We start from the raw sequence: 24,918 nt of genomic DNA on the forward strand, positions 1-24,918 counted from the left end.
GGCATGCCCCCTCACTGACGAAAACGGGGCCCTCCCGCGAAGCCACGCCCCCTTTTCGCTGTGTGTGTGTGTGTGTGTGTGTGTGTGTGTGTGAAAGCTGGGAGGTATGCACCCTGCCTGTGCCATGTCCATACTATCTGCTTCTGCAGCTGCTCCTAGTGTCCTATAGATTTGGCCAGATCTGTGACTCATTTGACTAACTCCGCCCACTGTTGTGACTCCGCCCAGCGTTAGCAAATGAATCACAAGATCACAGATCTGGGCTATTATATAGGAGATATAAATATAATATAGTATTCAGTATACCAGTTGTTGTGATCCCGGCGCACCATATGCGGCGCCAGAATCCCGACAACCGGTATGCCAACACCTTTTCTCCCTCTTGGGGGTCCATGAGCCCCTTGGAGGGAGAATAGATAGCGTTGCGTGCTTAGCACGCCACCGTGCCTGCAAGGGGCTCATTTGCACTCGCCCCGCTGTCAGCAATTCGGCGGTCGGGATCCGGACACCGGTATGCTGGCCGCCGGGGACCCAGCCGCCGGCAACTCCTACCATACCCCAGGGGCGGATCCAGAAGAAAATGATAGGGGGGGCACCATGGAAGGGGCAAGTACATTTGCGTGCGGCTTCGGTACATTTGAGGTGGCACTTCTTATACAATGCCCACAGTTGTAGCGCTCATTATGTAATGTCCACTGTACTGGTAGTGCCCCTTATATAGACCCCATAGTAGTGGTGCCCCTTATGCAATGCCCGTATTGCCCCCAGTAGTAATGTTGCCTGTAGTAATGCCCCCAGTCATTTAGCGCCCTAGTAGTTATGCCCCCAGTGGTAATGCCCCTGCAGTTATGACCCCAGTAGTTTACCCTCCCCCCCTTTAGTTTAGCCTCCCAGTGGTAATGCCCCCAGTAGTTTGCCTGCTTGTAGTTTAGCCACCAGTAGTAATGCCCCCCTGTAGTTTGCCCCATTGTAGTTTAGCCCATGTTGTTATGCCCCCTTTGTAGTTTAGCCACCAGTAGTTTGGCCCCTGTAGTTATGCCCCCCTGTAGTTTAGCCCCCAAGTAGTAATGCCCCTATAGTTACGCCGCCAGTAGTAATGCCCTCCTGTAGTTTGCCCCCAGTAGTTAGCCCCTTTGTAGTTGGCCCCAGTAATAATGTCTCCCAGTAGTGTGCCCCCCCCCGTAGTAATGCCCCTTGTTGATGCCCCCAGTAGTAATGCCCCCAGTAGATGCGCCCCCAGTAATAATGCCCCCCACCCAGTAGTAATGTCCCTTGTTGATGCCCCCCAGTAGTAATGTCCCCCCGTAGTATGCCCCCGCTTCATTAAGGAAGAAAAAAACCATCATACTTACCGAGCCCCGTTCCCGCTTCCAGACCGCTGCAGTCCTCCTCTTGGCGTCCGCTCCTGAGCACTATGAGAGAGACGTCATGACTGACGTCTCTCCCATAGCGCACGCCGCACAGTGACAGCGCCAGAGGCAGGAGCTCAGTACTGAGCTCCTGCCTCCGGCTTCCGCTGTGCAGGGAGACGGGCGCCCGCTGGTTACACAATCTCAGCGGGCGCCCGTCATCTCCCTGTGCGGCGCCGGGGGGGGGGGGGGGGGGGAGGACACAAATGACAGGGGGGGCACTCGGGATCCTGGATCCGCCACAGTCATACCCTATATATATATATATATATATATATATATGTATGTGTGTGTATGTAGATATAGTGGATATATTCAAATTTAATTTGTAATATAATTGCAGGAACAACCTTCCTATCTACACTAGTCAAATTTAACATTGGTACATCTTTGCCGGACTTCTCAGCATTGTAACACCCATGTAACACTCCTAACACTTTACTACTAGATAGTCAAAATTGATCGCATTGGTATCACAAGGTGGCTACCACCTTGCGATTTGCACTAACTTTTCTTGCGATTTTTACTATATAGTCAAAATCACAAGGATAAATCTCACCATGTGTATGCACCTTAAGAAGCAGAAGCTGTTTCTGCTTTTTAAGGTGCATACACATGGTGAGATTTATCCTTGCGATTTTGACTATATAGTAAAAATCACAAGAAAAGTTAGTGCAAATCGCAAGGTGGTAGCCACCTTGTGATACCAATGCGATCAATTTTGACTATCTAGTACTAAAAGATAGTCAAAATTGGCACTTAGCCAATATCACAAGCACACATAGTCACTATTGCATAGTCCATATCGCATAGTCAAAATTGAAGATAGCCAAAATCTCACCTTAACTTTTGCAACACTTTAACCTTAGCCTTTGGGCGTTTGGCCTGTACTGACTTGGGTGGCCCCATGCCCTGTACTTTAACCTTAATATAGGCATACACTATACAGTTATCTGGAAGATCATCTCCCAGATCTGGTTGGTTGGTATGAAAATATGGTAATGGATGAGAACCCATGACAATCGACCATTTTCTCACTGGAAAATGGACAGAAGCTGTCGACAAATTGGTTAAATCAAGGACAATTTTTGTCTATTTTCTAGTGCTTTGGGTGCAAACGGTCGATTGTCATTTGCTCTCATCCATTAGCATGTTTTCATTCCAACCAGCCAGATCTGCCAGATATTTGTACAGTGTAATCCCAGCTTTAGTGTTAGGGACCCACCAGATGAGGTCACCTGGTCGTGGTTGGTGGGCCCATATTTTTGGCCAAAATTATGCTAAGCACCTCCATTTTACTCTGTTAGAGTCCAGAGTTTATTACAATTATTCTGATTAGCAGCGCTTTGTTCTATAGAGTGTGCGTCTGCATTGACCATCCTGTGGTCTATCAGGAATAGTGAGAATGGGTGGGGAAGGGGAGCATGCTTAACGCCATCTGAAGATGGCATTACTATTGCAGGGCTTCCTCCAGTGTTTTTTTTTTTTACAGTTAGATCTTAGTAAATCTGTGCAGATCGCATTTCCAATTAAAAGTATAGGAAATGCGATCTGCTTAATAAAAAGATTTTGCAAATTATTTTCCAATTTCCCTTTCTCACATTCCAGTGATACTAAATTTATGTGAAAAGGTTGTAAAAATGCCCATTTTTGCATTATTTTAGTAAAAATATCTAGAAATATGCCATTCGAATCCTCAAAGCCTAAGGGGATTTTATCAATGTTTTGAGAAAGATAAATGTGAAGCTTAGATAATGGGGTTTATTCATAAAGTAGTGAAAAGCCCTGTTTAATAGCTTTTCACTGCTTTGTTCTATTCAGGAAGGGTGTTACCGTGGAGAAGATCATGATTTCTCCAGCGTCGCCCCCCTGCTCCATGCCCCCTTAATACTGCGATTCATGGAAAAGCAAAAAACTCAGCATTCCGTTTCTCTGCTGTGTTCAGATTCGCCATCTCAGGATGGCGTAATCTGTACTCCAAAGCTAAAAGAGCAGGGAAGTTGAGTACTTCCCAGCTTTCTTCCTGTCATTGGCTATTTGTTCGCCCCGTTTCTAGACCAGCGGCCTTTGCAGCAGGCAAAGGACCAGATCCGATGCCGGTGCATGAACCAGGTCCTTTCTGCACATGCGCCAGCATCTGAAATTTGGACCTGTGTCCACATGCCTGCTGTAAAGGCCGCAGGACCTGCTATCAGATACTGGTCATGCGCAGACAAAACCTCCAGACAGGATTGTGGGAGTGCATTTTTAGGATCGCTTCGCTACATGAATAAACCCCAAAGTACCAACCAGTCAGCTCCTAACTGTCATTTTTCAAAGGCATCCTGTAAAACAACAGTTGCTGATTGGTTAGTACTTTATCACTCCAAGCTTTGATAAATCTCTCCCCAAGTGTCACGGTTTTAGGACTGTCTAGAGAACATGGCTTGCAAAATTTTGTCTCCAGAGTTGCTGGAACCAGAATATGGGGGAGATGTACTAAGTCTTGAAGAGTGAGAACGTGGAGAGAGATTAAGTACCAGCCAATCTATCCTGTCATCTTACAGGCTTTGTTTCAAAAGAGAGAGACAGTGGTACTTTATCTCTCTCCACTTTCTCACTCTCCAAGGCTTAGTACAATATATCTGCCCCTAGACCTTTTATTGTTCCAAGGGTTTTTGCCCCCTATATACAGTAATAGACCTTTCTGCCTTGCCCAAGTAAATTTACCAGTTGCAGTCAACAAACTGTAGATAGATATTTTTTGAGTGAGTAAAATGTCTGTTCCAATTCTGACGGTCCTATGTGTCATTTTTCACTTCAGATACTTGAAGAGATTTAAAGTAATGAAACCAAAGGTTTTGCGCAGTTGGTGTCGGCAGATATTGAAAGGGTTGCACTTTCTTCATACGCGAACGCCACCAATCATCCATCGAGACTTAAAATGTGACAACATCTTCATTACTGGGCCAACTGGTTCTGTGAAAATTGGAGATCTTGGGCTGGCTACTCTGAAACGAGCTTCTTTTGCTAAAAGTGTAATAGGTAATAAATATTTTGAGTTCTTCACAAAATAATTGGGCTGATATTAAATGCTTGTATTGGAGGAAAACCGTTTCCATAGAAGTAAATCAGCCTTGTCAATGAGTTTCTAATCTAGTCTGCAGTCAGCAAGCTTTTGCTGTCATCTTGTCAGCTAAAATCTTGTTTAGCTCATATATATATATATATATATATATATATATATATATGTATACATATATATATATATACACACTGTATTATATATATATATATATATATATATATATATATATATATATGTGTGTGTGTGTGTGTGTGTGTGTGTGTGTGTGTGTATATATATATATATATATATATATATATATATATATATATATACATATATATATATATATATATATATATATATATACACATACATACATACATACATACATACATACATACATACATACATACATACATACATACATACATACTAAATGCAGGTGGATGGGTTGCCATTGGTCAAATGACAGACACCGGAATCCCGTTGCTCAGAATCCCGACAGGAGTCGGTTAAGTACTTCAACCCGCACCCTCCTAACCCTAACATCCTTACTTTAACCCTCCCCGGTGGTGCCTAAACCTATCAGCCCCCTCCCTGCAGCCTAAAATTAACCATCCCTTCCCTGCAGCTAACCCTCCATTCACGCATCCTAACCCTCCCCCCAGCCTAAACCCCACCTACCCCCACTCCCACTGCGGGCTAAAGCCAGGATTCCCCGGCATACTTATGTTCGTGATGTCTTTGGCCGCGATTACGGCATCATCCTTTGACGGAGTTCCGCTGTTGGGATTTTGCCCGTGTCTTGGTATTCTGATGCCGGTATTTCGAGCTCCGGCATCCTGACCGCATCCCACATACATACATACATACATACATACATACATACATACATACATACATACATTCTCTCTCCAGGTGGGTCATGGACACCCCAAGAGGGAGAATAGTTGTCGGTATGCTGGCAATCGGGGTTCCAGCGCCGGGATCCCGACAGTCGTCATATCAAATGCAATGGAAGGGTTTTGGCTTGAATCGCATACTTAGGAAGAATATCTTAACCCACTGTTGCAGCATTATCTAAAATATCTAAATTTTTTATGAGTTCCTGAAAATGTACGAGTCTTTTGTAATGACCACCAGAGCGCCTATTATACAAGGCAACTACTTTTTACGGTTATACTCTAGTTATCCAGCAGAGTGGCAACAATTCATTTTCTGAGACTAGGTACAGTAGCTTCCTTTCCCTTTGTGTGAATAGGTTTTCTGTTTCATGGCATTGGTAGCCTGGGGTATACCAAGCAGTATGCTTCTTTATCAAATCACAGTCTTTCTGGTTGTTTTCAGTTCTTGAAAATTCCTTCAACATAGCTTCCTCTGTTTTGCGGTCTTTGCAGCTTGTTTTCACAGTTTTGTGGCTATTCAGCTTTTTAGTCCTTTGAATGTCACTGTTAGGGTCCATATTCTGACCATGTACGATTCTGTTTGTAACCCTTGCTGATGAGGTCTCTCGTATGATAAATAATAACTGAGCGTCTTGTGGTTCCTTCACCTGCAGGTACTCCAGAGTTCATGGCACCAGAAATGTATGAGGAACACTACGACGAGTCTGTGGACGTTTATGCCTTTGGAATGTGCATGTTAGAAATGGCTACCTCAGAATACCCATATTCCGAATGTCAGAATGCTGCACAGATATATCGGAAAGTGACCAGTGTAAGTAATGCCGGCTCCAGGCTTCTACTTATTGATAAGAAGTTGTAGGATTTTGATGAATTAAGCAAAAAGTTAATGTTAAGATCATGTGGGAAGATACTTTAGCCTATATAGTGTGGTGATGACAAAATACCGGCAATTTGGCTTCTTTTTCTTTTTTCACGGTAGAAGTTTTAATACTGTAGTTGCTAAAATATTGTGCTAATTGGTTTTGTGTTCTTTTCTTGATGCACAAATCTGTATTAAGAATTTTTTGCCAGATTTATCAAGCCTTGGAGAATGATAAATAGCAGTGATAAAGTACCAACCAATCCGCTCCTAACTGTTGTTTTTACAAACACAGTTTGTAATATGGAAGTTCGGAGCTGATTGGTTGGTACTTTATCACCGTGCTATTTATCACTCTCCAAGGCTTGATAAATGTGTGCCTTTCGGTGGTATATATTCTAAGGAAGTAACCATTTTTTTCCATATGTGTTGTTTTTGTATTATCATGAGATCTTCTGCCGTGTACTATCTAAAGGCATTACGCTGCTGAGGAAACTTTCATATTTAATGATAGCTTGTTGGGTGGATGCTGCATTTGGCTTGCAACGCTCTTTGAAATTATAATCCTACTTAGTTGCTGGCCATTTGTTGGAGGTCGCTTGACTGGATGTGTGTGGTTCATTAGGTTGACATGAGTTAGGTCGATATACATTGGGTCGACCACGTTTGGTCGACTTGATCACTAGATCGACATGGTCATTAGGTCGACATGTGCTAGGTCGACATGAGCTTTTTGTGTCGTTTTCTTCTAAAAGTGACGGGGAACCCCAAATAGTGCACCGTGACCCCGCGCATGGCTCTTGGCACAGGTTACCGTTCCCAATTGTAGTCCACGTGGATCGTTAAGTATGAAAAAGGTTAAAAAAAAACTCATGTTGACCTAACTCATGTCGACCTAATGAACCCCATCCTGACTGGACATCTGCTTCCATGGTGCCAAGTTATTTGTAATGAGTGCAGAAAGATGGAAAAATATATGATTCCATTTATGCCCCAGTTATTTACTATACTGTATATGTGGCAAGGGATTGTGCATACTTTTTATTCCTGGGTGCCACATGGGAGAGCCATGGCTTGGAGACGCATTACAGCTTTAAGACCACTTTGAATAATTGAGAGAGACTTATTTTGGCTTGTACCAGCACATTTTGCAGATTTGTGCCAACAGGTACAGGAGAAATGTGGTTTTAGATAGTGCTGAGGTGATGTCATTGGTTATGTAATAGGCATCTAAATGTTGGTTGCAGAGAGACATACAGCAAAAAAGATCAGATTGCTTGCAACAATCTGTTTAGTGCAAAATGTGTTTATTGAAAAACAATAGCAATAACAAACGGTTTACATACAGACAATCGTAATAGAGAGTAGTGTTGCAATACAACTGGAGGCCTGTTTAACTCCCATGGCCATTAACAGAAAAGCATGTATCAATGTTATATAACAGCACAGCACATGGACAGATATAGTTCGATAGCAAGCACATCATGTTAACTGTATTAGCCCAAAGCAAAAAACAAGATGAAGAAGAAGAAGAAAGGGAAGATACGGAGAGAGGCAGAGAAGAAGAAGAAGAAGGGGTAAAGGGTTAGAACAAGCATCAGAGTCAGAATCAGAATCACCTGGTCCAGAGCGCGAGTCTCCCGCTCACCACAGGGTGGAAAGCAGTACATTGAGGTGAAGAAGCATGTAAGAGGACATGGAAGAACTGGAAGCAAGGATGGACCTAAAAGTTGGGGAATCTTTGAAAAATAGCCATCGAGCCCACGTATCCCTGAAGGATAAGTAGCGCCCCTCAGCGGACGTCATTATATCATCTAAGTCCATATAAAGGTCTACTCTAGTCAACCAATCTCTAACAGTTGGAGGAGAGGAGGATCGCCAACGGACAGGAATCACCGCTTTGGCGGCATTGTTAAGATGGCATAGCAGGGAATGTTTATAGCTCGAGACGGGTCTGCACGAGTAGTGAAACAGCCAAAACAGAGGATCTGTCGGTACCGCTTCCCCCGTAATTTCAGCAGAAAGTGAGAGTATCTCCTGCCAGTAGGGCTGGAGCAAGGGGCACGACCACCATATATGGAGCGGGCTCCCTGAGCCAGAAGAGCAGTGCCAACAGGTGTCGGGTAGACCAAGACCCATTTTAGAAAAAATGTCAGGGCATCTATACCACCGAGAGATCAATTTGTACTGGGTCTCCACTAACCGTGTACTAGGGGAGCAAGCATGAGCCAGTTTGAATATTTTCTCCCAAACGTCTCCCCCGAGCTCCCGGCCGAGATTTTTATCCCACGTCTCAGTAAAGGATGAGAGAGCTGAGATGGAGTCTGTCAGTAGAAGGTTGTATATCAAGGAGATAGAGTGAAGAGGGGGTGACTGGCCGTTGCAGAGGCGTTCGAACGGTGTAAGGGTTGAGTGCCTCCCTCCAGGGTACCCCTGGGATACGAAGAAGTGGCGAACCTGCAGATACCGCCCAGAGATTTTTACCGCTAAGTGCCATTTCTCCTGTAAATCCGAAAAGGAGACAACCCCACCCCCGTCCATCAGCTGTCCGACCCTACAGAGTCCCAAATCAAACCAATGCTGGAAGGCCCGCGCGTCCGTACCAGGGAGAAATCGTTCATTAAATAGAAAAGACATGTAGGAGGAAGTCGGCGAGGAAAAAGAGGGGGATTTTTTAATCGCCTTCCAACACGCCAAAGTGGGGCCCACCGTGGGATGGGAAATGGCAGGGAGGGTGTGCAACCACGGTACAACGGCAATAGGCGAAGGGAGCGCCTGGCTCTCGACCTGCACCCACTGTTTCAATGGAGCAGCTCTAGACCACCAAAGAACCCTTTGGAGGTGGCATGCTCGGTAGTAACCTTGTATGTCTGGCAGGCGAAGGCCACCTTTGTCTCTCTGCCTAACCGTCATAGAGAATTTCAAGCGTGGCCTCTTGCCTCCCCAGATGAATTCTCTAAATAGCAGTTGGACCTCTTTAAACCAAGTGGAAGGGATTTTGCTTGGCAGGGTCTGCAATAGATATAAGATTTTAGGAAGGGAATTCATCTTGAGAATACCCAGTCTGCCTAGCCAAGAGAAAGACTTGGAAGTCCAGGAGTGGAGGTCTGCACGAAGCTTAGTTAGGAGAGGAGTGAAGTTGGAGTCGAAAAGACGTGAAAGGTCCCTGGTAATGGTAGTCCCTAAGTATTTCAATTGAGAGGTGTGCCAGGTGAAGGGAAGTGCTGCTTTAAGTCCAGATACCATGGTAGGCGGGGCAGTAAGATTCAGGGCCACCGATTTCGAGTAATTTATTTTAAAGTTCGAGAGCTCGCAAAAGAGCCTGAACTCGACCATTAGGTTAGGCAAGGAAACTATAGGGTTCGTGATTGTAGCCAGTAAATCGTCAGCGAAGAGGGCAAGCTTATAGTCCGTGTCCTGAAGCCTGATCCCAGAAATATTTGGATTCAGCCTGATCGCCCTAGCTAGGGCCTCCATACAGAGAATAAAAATCATGGGGGACAGAGGACAGCCCTGCCTAGTTCCATTATTAATATCGAACGATCCGGATAAGGAACCGTTAATCACGATTCTAGCCGAAGGGGAGGTGTAAAGGGCCAGGACGCGATGTAAGCAGGTCGGACCCAGTCCCATGTGCCTCAACACCCCAGCCATAAAGCCCCAGTCAATTCTGTCGAACGCTTTTTCAGCGTCAGTGGATAGTAGGATTACCGGGGAATCTTGTAAGGAGACGTAGTGTATAAGAGCAATGATCTTAGACATGTTGTCCTTCGCCTCTCGGCCAGGGACAAACCCCACTTGGTCACTGTGTATGAGAGAGGGTAGGAGGGACCTGAGCCTATTAGCTAGGAGTTTGGCGAAGAGTTTGACGTCAACATTGAAAAGGGATATAGGCCGGTAGCTGGGGCACAGGGAGGGGTCCTTGCCGTCCTTAGGGATGACTGCAATATGGGCCTCAAGAGACTGCTTAGAAAAAGGATTAGTATCGGAGACTGTATTGAACGCGTCCAAGAGTAGAGGGAACAATTTATCCTTAAAGGCTTAATAGTAATTGATGGTGAAACAGTCAGGGCCAGGACTCTTCCCAGAAGGAGCGGATTTAATAGCTTCATTGAGTTCTTGGGAAGTAAAGGGCCTCTCCAACTCCTCCCCGGCATCCTCGGAGAGTTTAGGGAAGCCAATCTTTGTAAGGTAGGCGTCTACGTCGCGTGCAACAATCTGTTTAATATTTTAATTCTAAATTGAAGTCCAGTTACAAGTTCCAATTTGACATCATATAAATCTAAGGCACTAGGAAACACAGCAGGGCTTACTTATCATAAAAATAAATATTTCAATATCTGCTGTGTGTGATTATTAAAGCTGCCATTGTATAGTAGTTTTCTGGCTTCCAAACTGTTAATCTGATATTAGAATCAGTGGACAAACTAGTGGACAAACAAATATGCAGTGTTTTGTCGGACCGACGCATCATTTGGAGGATATCGGCGCAGAGGTGATACTGCAGGCTGATGGAGCTGGAGAGTTTACGAAGGGCCCCAGAATAGACTTCTATATGGTGACAGAGAAGGTCATGACATTTGTATAATACTAGTGTAATGCTCCTCAAACCATGTAGGCATTGTTCTCCAGGAAGACATTCCTACCTTAAGACCATAAATGTTTCATCATAGGTGAAGGTGGCAGCTTATTGCCATTAAGCAGCATTTCATTTGTAATGACCTTGGCTTGTAAGGGAATGACTGCACCCACATCTGCCTGGGAAGTGCACCCCACCGCATTATGGAACAGTCTGAACACTTCATAGTTGGAATCGATCACGCTGAGCTGTGGATGCGGACATCATCTCAGACACCATTGCTCACGAAACATTAAGATTAACATTAAGTACAACTATCTTTGGTCTCTTGAAGCTCCTGCCAAACATACCCCTGAAATCATCGTTTCCCCTTGCAGTAATGTTTGTCAGAATTATTGGTGGCAAATCCTGTTAAGTAGTTTTATACATGACTCTTACCATGCTGGAAACCTATTTGCATGGTTACCACAAGGGCAAGGGCAAATAGTGCCTAACAGAGCAGGGCCTAAGAGGAGACATCATTGCTGCCCAGTGGCATCTGTATTTGGCATGCAGGCTGTCTGGAATGGCACCATCCAGCCTAGAAAGCCACTGCCTGGGGTGCATTGGCGTTTCTATAATGGGTGCAATGGGTGCGGTGCACACGGGCCCCTGGGTCCAGGGGGGGCCCACATTGCACCCATTTTAATACTTACCTTTCCAGAGTCCAGCGCCGGGAGCTGTTATCGCACCATAAATCGCAGCCAAAATGGCTGCCGAGCATGCGCGGTAGCCAAATTGGTCTCCGGATCATGGCGGGCGCCATGTTTCTGGAGACCTGCGCATGCGCAGTAGACTCCGGCACAGTGCCGGAGTCTACAGTGCCGTGCAGAGGAGGGGGCCCACCCGGAGGTGCAGACGGGCCCCCTCCTCTGTAGAAACTTCCCTGCTGGGGTGTCCTTTAAAAGGCAGCGGGCACTCACTTTCAGTACGTGTTAGGTGTGTCTACTACCAGTATATTGCAAGTATCAGTCCAGTTTTTTTATTTCCACCAAGCATGGAGGGTCACAGATGTGTACATTATCTTCTTCTCTGGGCTCTGTGGTTGAGAGCCTTTCTCAGTCCCTAGACACTATCATCATCCTCTCTTGAGCTTTAGGGTCACTGCTAATGGATTTGACCATATGCTTTCTGCCTTGTTAGCCCTGCTGTATTTGTAAGTAAATAGCTTCCCAAGGGGTTCATTTCTGGGGAGCAATGAGACCCAGAAACTGTAGTAGCAGATGTCACCCTTATGTCATAGTAAATGCAATACAGAAACCTATCTTAAACGTTTAGTTAAACTGCACTATATTACAGCGAAGCTCTTTCCAGGCTATTACATATAGCTGTAATCATGACCTGTATTTGAGAAAGTTGGTTGTGTCACATTATAGTATTATTGGCTAGATGAGGTTATTCTAGTCATTTTTAGATCTTGTGACATTAATCACTAGAAACGTGTGGTGTGTGTGCTGCTTCTGTCTCCAGCTAATGATTACATTCAACTGTTGGACAAATAGAGATCAATCTGCAAATGATCAGTTGCGCTGGTGTCTCTGAGCTGCGTGCAGATCAAGGTCAATTTGCAGGTGGTTGAAGCGTGAAGACTTTTCGTTCCTGATGTAAGGGACTTTCCATTGAGTCGCTTTGAATTGTCACTAGAAGCAAAAGTGAATTTTGGATATGGAGGAGTTTACTTGTTTTATTTGTTTAGAATCATTTTTTTTTTTTTTTTTTTTTTTTATGGAATATAGGCCCTTGTTCAGGTTTAACGAACCAAAAAAACACTAATGGGCAAAACTATGTTACACTGCAGGTGGGGCAGGTGTAACGTGCAGAGAGAGTTAGATTTGTGTGGGGTGTGTTCAAATTGAAATATAAAATTGCAGTGTAGAAATTGAGCAGCCAGTATTTACCCTGCACAGAAACAATGTAACCCACCCAAATCTAAACTCTCTCTGCACATGTTACATCTGCCCCACCTGCAGTGCAACATGGTTTTGCCTACTGTTGTGGGGTTTTGTTTTGTTTTTGGGGGGGGGGGGGGGGGGGTTTGCTTATAAACCTGATTAACCCCCATAATGCAAACTGATGTACCTTTTTTAAAAGTAATTCATCATTAATTTGTATGTTCTGCAATCTAGGGGTATATTCAATACCTGTCTGATCCTTTCCAAAGGATCCACCGGAAAGGATCCGACAGGTCAGTATTCAGTGCCGGGCCAAACCAGGGCCTCAAAATCTAATGAAAACTTTTTTCACATTGTCATTATAGGGTGTTGTGTGTATAATTTTGATGGACATATTTAATTTACTCCAGTTTGGAATAAGGCTGTAACATAACAAATGTTGCGCTGTGAATACTTTTCCGGATGCACTGTATATACTTTTTTATATTGTGACATATTTGAGAGAATTTGTGGAAGAGAGGTATATTTCACCAATATTACTCTCTTAGGTTTTTCTGGGAGGCTGCTCAGCTCCAGTCCTGCTTTTTAATGTGCTGTGTACTGTAATCCGAAAAGCTTCTGTGCTAGAGTTGGGGAAAATCCTTTGTAATGTGAGTGTAAAGGTTGCTGTGTGATCTTTGACCACAGCTAATGGATACATGAAGTCACTGAGGAGATCTGTCACCATGTAAGAGCAGTAGGCAAAATATACCCCAAAGCTCCATCTGTCCTGCCCTTTGTGTGCACTTTTCGTTTTGTATTTTTTCCCCCTTTTAAATTTTATACCAATGTAGATGGGACAGTAAAGATAAGAGGGCACAGGGCAGACAGACAGGATAGTTGTCTTGTTAGTTGGGATTGTTGGAGGGCCAGTGATAGTGGCCGCCCAGCTCACACCCCCCCCCCCCCCCCGCTCACCGCCTTTCCTCCCGACCCGCTTGTCCATCCACCGCTGTGGGGGGAATGGCGACTGCCGTGCCGCTCCTCTGTTGTGGGAAGGGGTGGGGGGAGACCGCCGTGATGCTGCTCTGATGGGGGGGGGGGACTGCAGTGCTGCACCTCTGTTTGAGGGGGGGGGGGAGACTGCCTTGCTGCTGCTCTGATGCGGTGGGGGAGGGGATTGCAGTGCTGCACTCCAATGCAAGAGGGGGGGGGGGAACTGCCTTGCCAAGCAGGTGCCGCCAGGTGCCTAATGAGAAATCCAGCACTGATTGTTGATTAGTATATCCTGCTCTTACCTGCCACTCTTGCCGTGCTGCTTTGGAGGGGTCTTTTTACGGAAGGGAGTTTAGGAATGCCCGCACACTTCTTGGATTGGTGTGCACACTGGGATTGGCCTGCCAATACACGCACTTCCGGGATTGGCTTGCACACTGTCTCGATTTGCATCAAGACTTTATTTGGGGATGAGCACTAGCTACATGCTCGTCCAATGTATTCTTGAATTCCTTTACTTTATGAGCCCTAACCAAAATTACTTGGAGACTATTGCGTGAATCGATCCCCATTTCTGTAAAGTTCTAAGATGGTCATACACTATACAATTATCAGGCAGATCATCTGCCAGATCTGGCTGGTTGGAATGAAAATCTGGTAATGGATGAGAGCAATTGACAATCGTACATTTGCTACCAAACACTGAAAAATGGTCAAAAACTGGATAACTGAGATCCAAAATAACTAATAGCCGTTATAAGTTATATTGGAAATTGCCTTATTTCTAATAGAATAGTTTTCCTAATGAACACTGAATTGATGACCTCCGAATTTGCCAAATGTAACCAATTCAGTCAGAGACTTTCATTGCATATACACTGCTCAAAATAATAAAGGGAACTCTAAAATAACACATCCTAGATCTGAATGAATGAAATATTCTTATTAAATACTTTGTTCTTTACATAGTTGAATGTGCTGACAACAAAATCACACAAAAATTATCAATGGAAATCAAATTTATTAACCCATGGAGGTCTGGATTTGGAGTCACCCTCAAAATTAAAGTGGAAAAACACACTACAGGCTGATCCAACTTCGATGTAATGTCCTTAAAACAAGTCAAAATGAGACTCCGTAGTGTGTGTGGCCACCAAGTGCCTGTATGACCTCCCTACAACGCCTGGGCATGCTCCTGATGAGGTGGCGGATGGTCTCCTGAGGGATCTCCTCCCAGACCTGGACTAAAGCATCCGCCAACTCCTGGACAGTCTGTGGTGCAACGTAGCGTTGGTGTATGAAGCGAGACATGATGTCCCAGATGTGCTCGATTGGATTCAGGTCTGGGGAACGGGCGGGCCAGTCCATAACATCAATGCCTTCGTCTTGCAGGAACTGTTGACACACTCCAGCCACATGAGGTCTAGCATTGTCTTGCATTAGGAGGAACCCAGGGCCAACCACACCAGCATATGGTCTCACAAGGGGTCTGAGGATCTCATCTCGGTACCTATTGGCAGTCAGGTTACCTCTGGCGAGCACATGGAGGGCTGTGCGGCCCCCCAAAGAAATGCCACCCCACACCATTACTGACCCACTGCCAAACCGGTCATGCTGGAGGATGTTGCAGGTAGCAGAGCGTTCTCCTTGGCGTCTCCAGACTCTGTCACGTCTGTCACATGTGCTCAGTGAGAACCTGTTTTCATCTGTGAAGAGCACAGGGCGCCAGTAGCGAATTTGCCAATCTTGGTGTTCTCTGGCAAATGCCAAACGTCCTGCACGGTGTTGGGCTGTAAGCACAACCCCCACCTGTGGACGTCGGGCCCTCATACCACCCTAATGGAGTCTGTTTCTGATCGTTTGAGTAGAAACATGCACATTTGTGGCTTGCTGGAGGTCATTTTGCAGGGCTCTGGCAGTAGTGCTGCTGTTCCTCCTCGCACAAAGGCGGAGGTAGTGGTCCTGCTGCTGGGTTGTTGCCCTCCTACGGCCTCCTCCACGTCTCCTGATGTACTGGGCTGTCTTCTGGTAGCGCCTCCATGCTCTGGACACTACGCTGACAGACACAGCAAACCTTCTTGCCACAGCTCGCATTGATGTGCCATCCTGAATGAGCTGCACTACCTGAGCCACTTGTGTGGGTTGTAGGGAGGTCATACAGGCACGTGGAGGCCACACACACTACTGAGCCTCATTTTGACTTGTTTTAAGGACATTACATCAAAGTTGGATCAGCATGTAGTGTGTTTTTCCACTTTAATTTTGAGGGTGACTCCAAATCCAGACCTCCATGGGTTAATACATTTGATTTCCATTGATAATTTTTGTGTGATTTTGTTGTCAGCACATTCAACTATGTAAAGAACAAAGTATTTAATAAGAATATTTCATTCATTCAGATCTAGGATGTTTTATTTTAGAGTTCCCTTTATTTTTTTGAGCAGTGTATTTTCCACATAATCAATCCATCAGATACTGGGAGAGGTTTATTTGAAAATGATTTAAAAAAAAATGGACACAGCAAGAAAGCAATTGGACCATAACCTTGTATTACAAGCATATTAGCAATCCTGTGTCTAAACTCTGTGATATGTGTGCGAAAACAAGACTGAGACTGAATTGTATAGAGATCAGCTCTTGTGATATCAGAGAAAAGGTTATCTGTTCAGGCGTATTACAGGCAAGAACGACATCGGAGATGGAAAAGTCTATATTACAGGTTTCTTGAAGTATAGGTCTTGGGAATTTAGAGTTTACCAAAACCACTTAAGATCTCTTTTCTGGGGCATGTGAGCTGCCTGTTAAGGGGGGTACACACAGAGATTGCTTAGATTTTAAGCACGGATCTGTCGTGTGTATGCCCCCCAACGATAGCGATGCGCGGCCCTGCACATCGCTATCGCCGGCTCAATCTAGCGGGTTGCTCACTTCCACGCTGTGTGAAGTGAGTGTGCCCCCCTCTCAGCACACATTCCGCTGTGCTGACCGGGGGGGGGAGATGTCTGCTGAGCGGTCTGTGTTAAGATCGCTCAGCACACATCTCTCCCGTCAGTACTGGCCTTTAGGCTCAGCTTGCCCCCGATGATGATAACCAATTGTTTTGTGTGTTCAATTTAATTACCAGCAATTGCCAGAGCCCATCTGAAAGCCTGGACTGAAAGTGATGTATAAGCATTGTGAGGTACACGTGGAATAGCAATTTATGGATAAGTGTATTTAAGTCCTCTCTCTGCAGCAGCTGCATATGTTCTGTATAACTAGACCAGTCACACAATAGGTTTAGGCTGGGCTAAAAATTTCATGCAACTACATGACAATTCTTCTGATTCTCATGTGACACAATGTGCCACAAAACGGGAATCCCATGTATCTGAGTGGGCAGGATTTAGCTGCCGGGGAATCTGTTGTACATTACAGATTTATAATATTTGTCTGACAAAGAGTTGCATAGTTATCTGGTGCCATTGGAGACTGTTGTTTACAGACCATCACCCTGATGCAGATACAGTATGGACCAATTGTGCCCCAAATTTGCAGGACTAAATTTGTCCTCTAAAAATGCTGCGATTACATGCGTACGCAAAGTTGCAACTATTACAAAATGCGTGCAGGTCTATAGGCACCTTTATTTATGCCAGGGATATGTCACATACACTTACTTATATCTTATGTACACTTAAGTTTACACCATTTTTATAGCGGACAAATGCTCATATTAGGCTTAGAACATTTTAATAAAGTTATTTAATACAGGTTGAGTATCCCTTATCCAAAATGCATACCCTCCACACAAAAATCGGTACAAATTAGAAAAGGGGGCGTGACCACGGGCAAAGGGGGCATGGCCACGCCCCTTTTCCTATACTTTCAATGGAAGTTTGGAGAGCCAAAAATAGGTACAGACCATAAAAAAAAGGTACTGTACCTATTAAAAAGGTACAGTTGGAGGGTATGAAAATGCTTGGGACCAGAAGTATTTTGGATATCGGATTTTTCCGTGTTTTGGAATAATTGCATACCATAATGAGATATCATGGTGATGGGACCTAAGTCTAAGTACAGAATGCATTTGTTTCATTTACACCTTATACACACAGCCTGAAGGTAATTTTAGCCAATAGTTTCAATAATGTTTAATAATGTTGTGCATTAAACAAAGTGTGTGTACATTCACACAATTAATTTGTTTCATATACACCTTATACACGCAGTCTGAAGGTCATTTAATACAATATTTTTAATAACTTTGTGAATTAAACAAAGTTTGTGTACATTGAGCCATCAGAAAACAAAGGTTTCACTATCTCACTCTCACTGGAAAAAATCAGTATTTCGGAATATTCCGTATTTCGGAATATTTGGATATGGGATACTCAACCTGTAAATCCGAAAACAGTTCTCCATTTTTATATGGGGAGATAAAGATTGCTAACATAGCACCTACCGGCATCAGTGGTGCAGTCACAATCAGCCGATTCAGGTGGTTCAGTAGTGCTGAGTCATCATCATGTATTTGTACTTGCCCTTGTCCACTCGCAAATAATGACTTTCACTGTATCTGTGTTTGTGTGCCAACCGTCACCTGTTCACAATTGCACAAACCCACTCTTACCATACTCCACCTTTGTTAGTCCGTGTTCTCCTTCCCCAATCCTACCTCCAGGCATGGACTGGCCCACAGGGGTACAGGGGAATCCACCGGTGGGCCCAACTGCTTGGGGCCCCACCTCCTGCTCTGTGGATCAGGTTCCAGACTATGGGCGGGATGTATTAACATACATCGCCGCACCTCGCCGGTTACCGCAGCGATGTTGATCGCGTATGTACTAACATATGCGATCAACATCGCGATGCGGTGACGGAGGCCCCCCGCGATACCTGTTAGGTGGTCTGCGGGGGGTCTCCGTCACCTCCATGGGGTACCCACACAGGATAGATGCAGGGAAGCAGCAGCAGGCTGCCCCCGGCGCCTCCTCCTCCCCCCTGCAGCCGGAAGGACGTCCGGCTGCGTTGCTAGGGGGAGGAGGAGATTACCTTCCGGGTCCGGGGCATCATGGAGGAAGGTAAGCTGGGGGGGAGGGGGGGAGGCGTCTGCGGCGGTGTCAGCTGGTTGCGGCGGTCGGCGAAAAGAAGCCCATAGGGTATTGCCATCCAGAGATGGCGATACCCTGGACGCCGAAAACGCGGCCGTAGGTTGTTAGTAAATATGAAAATGCGGTAAAACCCCCGTTTTCGGGGGTTTTACCGCATTTTTGCTTTAGTACATCCCGCCCTATGTACTTGAATTATACATTATACTGTACATATATTACCTTATACTGGAATATGGTGTATTTTGTACAGTGCCTTGCTGTTAGTAATCTGTTATTAATCTGGTACATTATTATGCATGCAGCATCTGAATTTACTGTATTTATTTATGAAGGTGCCCAGACATTGCACTCTCTAATGGTTAGTCAAACCAATGAGGTGGAAGGCCACACCCCCTCTGCAGACTTGCCACAAGCCTAACATGGGCCCCTACCACCGCATTCCCCCGGTGGGCCCTACATACCCCAGTCCGGCACTGCCTACCTCTGTAGGTGAAAGCCCCGCCCATTCCCAGTGCACTATTTTGTCCTAAACAGTCATCTGCATCTCCTCTTTGGGCTTCTCCTGGAGAACAGAAATGAAAAGTCTCCAAAGTAATGCTAATCTCATTGTACAGACAACTGTACATCCCATTTGCTGGGATTATTACTTCATATTGTATTTAAAAAGTACAACGGATTATTATTTATTTATTTACAACCTTTATTTATATGGCGCCACAAGGGATCCGCAGCGGCCATTACAGAGTACATAAACAAATAAGCAAAGCAAGAAAATAGTGATGTACATTTCAAGACAATATAGGACAAATACATAAAGATAGCTGCATCAGCAGACGACAATAAAAAAGTAAGTATTCGGGTGGCAAAAAAGGCGAGGGATTTGGTGTCACTGAAGGGAGTATGGAGTAGAAGATCGTTTTAGTAAGAGAAGGAAAATCACAAGAGGGAAGAGGGCCCTGCACGTGAGAGCGGCAGACAGACAGGGGTGACACAGATGTGGTAGACAGTGAGCGATGGACAGAGGGCTAAGGAATCGTATGAGAGTTTGGTGAAAAAGTGGGTCTTGAGAGCCCATTTGAAGTTTTGTAGAGAGGGTGAGAGGTAGAGAATTCCAGAGAAAAGGAACAGCACTTGCAAAATCTTGGAGGTAGGAGTGGAAAGAGGTAATCAGTAGGCAGGAGAGGCGGCACATAGTGCCACAATATGCTGGCACTATATAAATAACTGTTCATAATGATAATAATTAGATTTATATGCTGGTGCAGCTACTCTGGTACTCTCTGATCACATGAGCAATAAGGGTTACTGGTGCAACTGCACAGACTGTAAGGACCTCCTTGTACAAACAGAGACTTTGGGAGAGGAAGCCAAGTGCTAATTAATTTGTAGGGAAGCGTAAATGTCAATTTTGAGGAGGAAGAGGCTAAGAGTTAATATTTTGTCCTTTAAAGAACAATTACACTCAGAGACTGACATTTTCATACAATAAGCATGATAGAATAAAGCTCTGTTACGGTTTTCCTTCTCTTTCCATTGCAACTTTTTTAAAACCTTTTTGTGGGACTGAAAATTTCCAGTCCTCACCATCTCAGACTGCACAAGGACATATCACAAGTCTCGTGCAGAACCTCTGGTGGTCTGGGAGGACAAAAGCTCAGGTGATAAAACATGGCTGTGTGCATTCTGCCTGCTGTTGCACCACTGCCCATGGTTCTTTGTCAGAATCCAACGATCTGTGCATACAGTAGCATTTGTTATCGCCAAGTCTCTTTACTGTTATTTAGTTCCTGGCGGTGACCACAATGCCCTGTGCTCTAAACTCTTTGTTCAGCTTTGGTAAATCATTTCTTTCCACTGGATTCCACTCGATTCTGTATATTCCTCATTACAATGGTGTCAATTTGAATGTGCATTTGACTAGGGTCCTAGCACCTTATTGCCAGTGTTCAGTTTTCTTTTCCTGCTCGTCCATGGGCACCCTATTTTATTAGCCAATCCTCTCAGAATGTTGACAGCAGCCGGGAGATGAGAGTGTAGATCATGTGGGAGGCTGTAACCTGTCTGTTCGTGTGAGGATATGGAGGACAGAACTGCTTGTGACAGAGTCATGATGTGAGGAGAAATGATGGCAGCGTGCGACAAGCCACAGACTGAGAGCTCAGTCATCACGCAGACATCAGAGTCCTGGATATCGTCGATATTTTGGTGCACTTAATTATATATATAGCTAACAGTTCAGTCTTAAATCAGAATTATATAGTGGTTAGGTTAAAGTGATACTTTGTCGGTATTATCGGAGATGTGTAATATGTATAATTATAGGTGGGATAGGGCTTCTCCTAGGAGCCATTTATTCTGTCACCCAGCCTGATTTTAATTTCCTGCTGATTGCAAAGATTGGACCTCGTTTTCCTTGGAGTGAATCCTGCTAGCAGTAACGGCTATCTGTATGCCGAATCAAATCATTCTGCACATTCTTATTCTCTGTCCAGTAACTGCCAAACTACTGTACATACATTTGGAATCCTAAGCTGTTATTTTAACAAAGTTCAAACATTTTGAATACATTCAAATTTTCAGCTCCAATCTTTTTCAGGGGGTGAAACCAGCCAGCTTTGAGAAAGTGTCAGACCCTGAAATCAAAGAGATAATTGGAGAGTGCATCTGCAAGAACAAGGAGGAGAGGTGAGGGGGATTACATTTGCCTTATCTGTGTAATGTAAATGTCAGTCTGATAATTACAGTCCATGTTTACTGTGAGAATATTTGCCCATGCAGCAGAGGACCTACAGTCTGTAGCCCCAGGATCTCCAAGTGTCTCTCCTATGTACTGCTCAATTCATTTATGCTGATAAGTTACTGATGTTTATATTCAGTGTGTCAGCTAAACAGTATACAGCCCATGTAAATAAGCTCTGTTTGAGAGTGTTATTTTTTTGTTTGCTTTATTCATATCTAAAGCAAATATGTTCTCAGGGGAAGGAAATGTTGAACCTCGGACCATGCTGTCTGCTGTAGGCGTCTGACTCAGGCTTTTATTGTGAGTGGAATACATATAAAACTGAACCAGCCTCTCGGCTCCAGCTGCTGCCAGCATGGTCGCTAAACTTTACTTATCAGTTGGATACAATTTATTTGTAATATGTTCCGCGCTATATAGAGGGGTGTAAGCAGCTCTCCTCAAAGAAATAGAATAAATAATATGTATGTTGGTGAGCACTATGTGGGCACTGTATGTAACACAATTTATCACTTTAATAAAAAGATCAAAACAATAACTTGTAATGTTTATAGTGACAGGACACAGGAAAGCCAGGTAGGGATAGAAAGGAGCATCGGCATATCACCACCAGGCACCAGGACATATGTCATGACTCAACGCCATGCCTGGGTGTACTTTTTGCCAGCCTGTTCCTGCATTCACTATGTAAGACCAAGGTGCAGGATATAACTGAGTTTTACCCTCTACGGCCCACTGCCTGCATGCTCAATATTCCCTACTACTGTGGACATTAACGGGACAATATATGGTTAAATGCTGAACCTGTCATCTACTATATGTATTTATGTAACTGTCCCTCTTGTTATATGGTTGTGCCTGTCAGGGAATATCTTTCTAGCCCTGATTTGTTCCCTACAAAATGCCTATGACATGTATATGTGTGATTGTATTGTATTGCACTAATGGCTGTAAGGTAGGGGTGGGCAAAATCCGGCCCGCGGGCCGGATGCGGCCCGCAAACCGATCCTGCCCGGCCCACTGCCTCCTACCAGCGAGCAATGACAAGCGGCCCGAACGGCTGAGCTGCAGTACCTCCAAGCTGCCTCTCTCCCCTGCTGCTGCGTTGTAGCAGCCTCCTCCTCCTCCAGAGTCCCCAGTGACAACGGCTGGGTTCAGCCGAAAAGGGGCGGAGCTACGTGCCAAGGAGGGGGCGGGGCTACACGGGATCTCAGTGGGCGGAGCTACACGAGACAAGAGCCAGACTTGTACAGAATAGATCCATCCTTCCGGCCACTGCCAGCCAGCCAGATCAGTAACACCGTGTCACCCCCACCGTGTTCTGTCACCGTGTCACCCCCACCGTGTTCTGTCACCGTGTCACACACCCCGTGTTCTGTCACTGTCACCCCCCCTCCCTGTGTTCTGTCACTGTCACCCCCCCTCCCTGTGTTCTGTCACTGTCACCCCCCCTCCCTGTGTTCTGTCACTGTCACCCCCCCTCCCCGTGTTCTGTCACCGTGTCACACCCCCCGTGTTCTGTCACCGTGTCACACCCCCCGTGTTCTGTCACCGTGTCACACCCCCCGTGTTCTGTCACCGTGTCACACCCCCCGTGTTCTGTCACCGTGTCACACCCCCCGTGTTCTGTCACCGTGTCACACCCCCCGTGTTCTGTCACCGTGTCACACCCCCCGTGTTCTGTCACCGTGTCACACCCCCGTGTTCTGTCACCGTGTCACACACCCCCGTGTTGTGTCACCCACCCCGTGTTCTGTCACCGTGTCAACACCCAGTGTTCTGTCACCGTGTCACCCCCACCGTGTTCTGTCACCATGTCACACACCCCGTGTTCTGTCACTGTCACCCCCCCTCCCCGTGTTCTGTCACTGTGTCACACCTTTCCCCAGGGGCCATAAGACACTGGATAATTTGCTTGCTGCACAATAATTATCCTAAATAAAATGTTAATGTGTAAAAGGGGGCTCTACCTGCTGTAATGTGTAAAAGGGGCTCTACCTTCCATACTGTGTAAAAGGGGCTCTATCTGGTGTAATGTGTGTAAGTGGCGCTGTGTGGCGCAATTTGAATAATGGAGACTATTGTGCAGCCTAATATGAATCTGTATTATTTGTTGCCCACACCCCTTCCACATGAAGCACGTCCCTATATTTTTGGCAAGTGGGGGGAGCTGCTATTTTGTATGTGGCCATCGGATACTGACAGGAAATGTCAAGTGGCCCCTCAGCTGAAATAATTGCCCACCCCTGGTGTAAGGGCTTGTTGTCAAGTGTGTACCCAGTCAGGTAAGCTGTCTAGGACATCTGGCTGTGTGATGTACAGGGAGTTCAAGCTGACACCCCACAATCCCCCCCCCCTCTGTTCCCGAAGCCCTGATCAGGTTAATGACCTCTGACATCACAAATGACTACAATGGGTTAAAAGTTACTCCGGTTATGGCCCCAGGGCAGCAAAACTTCCTATCACCTTACTTCTGTGTCTTTTGTTCTCGGTGGCCTTTCAGCAGAAGACCTGGCACCATCCCCACGGGGGGGGTCCCCTGGTGTCCCCTGGTGTCCCTGGACACATTTACATTTTAGGATTGAAAATCCAACCAACCCCAGAGTCAGAGTTGTCTCCTAACTCCACAAACATCAGAGGTTTTAAAAGGTCACGCAAAAGGGCTTTTGGAGTTAGTTGAGTGAAGCTCCTGCCTTGTGAGGAGGTTTGGATCAAGGCTGTTGCCAGGAAATCCTGTCAGCCCGTTTATCTGGAGACCTGGCTCTGCAGAGAGGTTCCAGTATACATACGCAGCTAAGCGTTTGCTCCATCAGGAGCTGTCCCAGGCGTGTGGCTGGTGTGCCAGGTGATTAGTCAGCACACCCTACCTTTGGCAGGTAGAGGACCATCAGGCCAGAAGCGGTCGGGATCAGCAAGTCTTGCAGCAAATCGCCCAGCGGAACCTAATAGCCTTGATATTGAATGGGGAGGAGGTGGATAGGGTTACTGATGTGAACTTTTTGGGAATTAAATTTACTGAGGACTTATCATAGTCTCTGCATATCACGTCAGTGGTTCGGAAGGCCCAGCAACGTCTTTTCTTTTTGCGGAAGCTCCGAGTAGCAGGTTTGCAGCAATTGACTCTTGTTAATTTTTACCACTGCGTGATTGACAGCTTGCTGACCTATGCAATCATGGTGTGGTATGGTAATGCCAAGTGTTCTGATCTTGTTGTCTTGGCTGTAGTGATTAAATCTGCAGAGAGGACCATTGGCCAATCTTTGCCTAGGTTGGCGGATGTACTCGCTGCAAGGAGTCTGGCGAAGGCAAATAAGATGATTGAAGATAGGAGTCACCCATGTAATGTGTTTTTTTTCTCTCTTGCTGTCAGGGAGACGT

At 45.4% G+C, this 24,918-nt stretch overlaps 1 protein-coding gene across 1 annotated transcript in view; it reads left to right on the forward strand.

The window, feature by feature from the left end:
- The window catches only part of WNK2 (WNK lysine deficient protein kinase 2), a 155,023-nt gene that overhangs the window by 24,086 nt on the left and 106,019 nt on the right, over positions 1-24,918 (forward strand). The window contains exons 3-5 of the mRNA XM_063941539.1: positions 4,213-4,433; positions 6,017-6,174; positions 21,397-21,485. Coding sequence (XP_063797609.1) covers positions 4,213-4,433; positions 6,017-6,174; positions 21,397-21,485 — 468 coding nt within the window. The remainder of the gene's footprint in view (positions 1-4,212; positions 4,434-6,016; positions 6,175-21,396; positions 21,486-24,918) is intronic.

This window comes from Pseudophryne corroboree, chromosome 9, assembly GCF_028390025.1.
Source record: "Pseudophryne corroboree isolate aPseCor3 chromosome 9, aPseCor3.hap2, whole genome shotgun sequence".
Lineage (NCBI taxonomy): Eukaryota > Metazoa > Chordata > Amphibia > Anura > Myobatrachidae > Pseudophryne > Pseudophryne corroboree.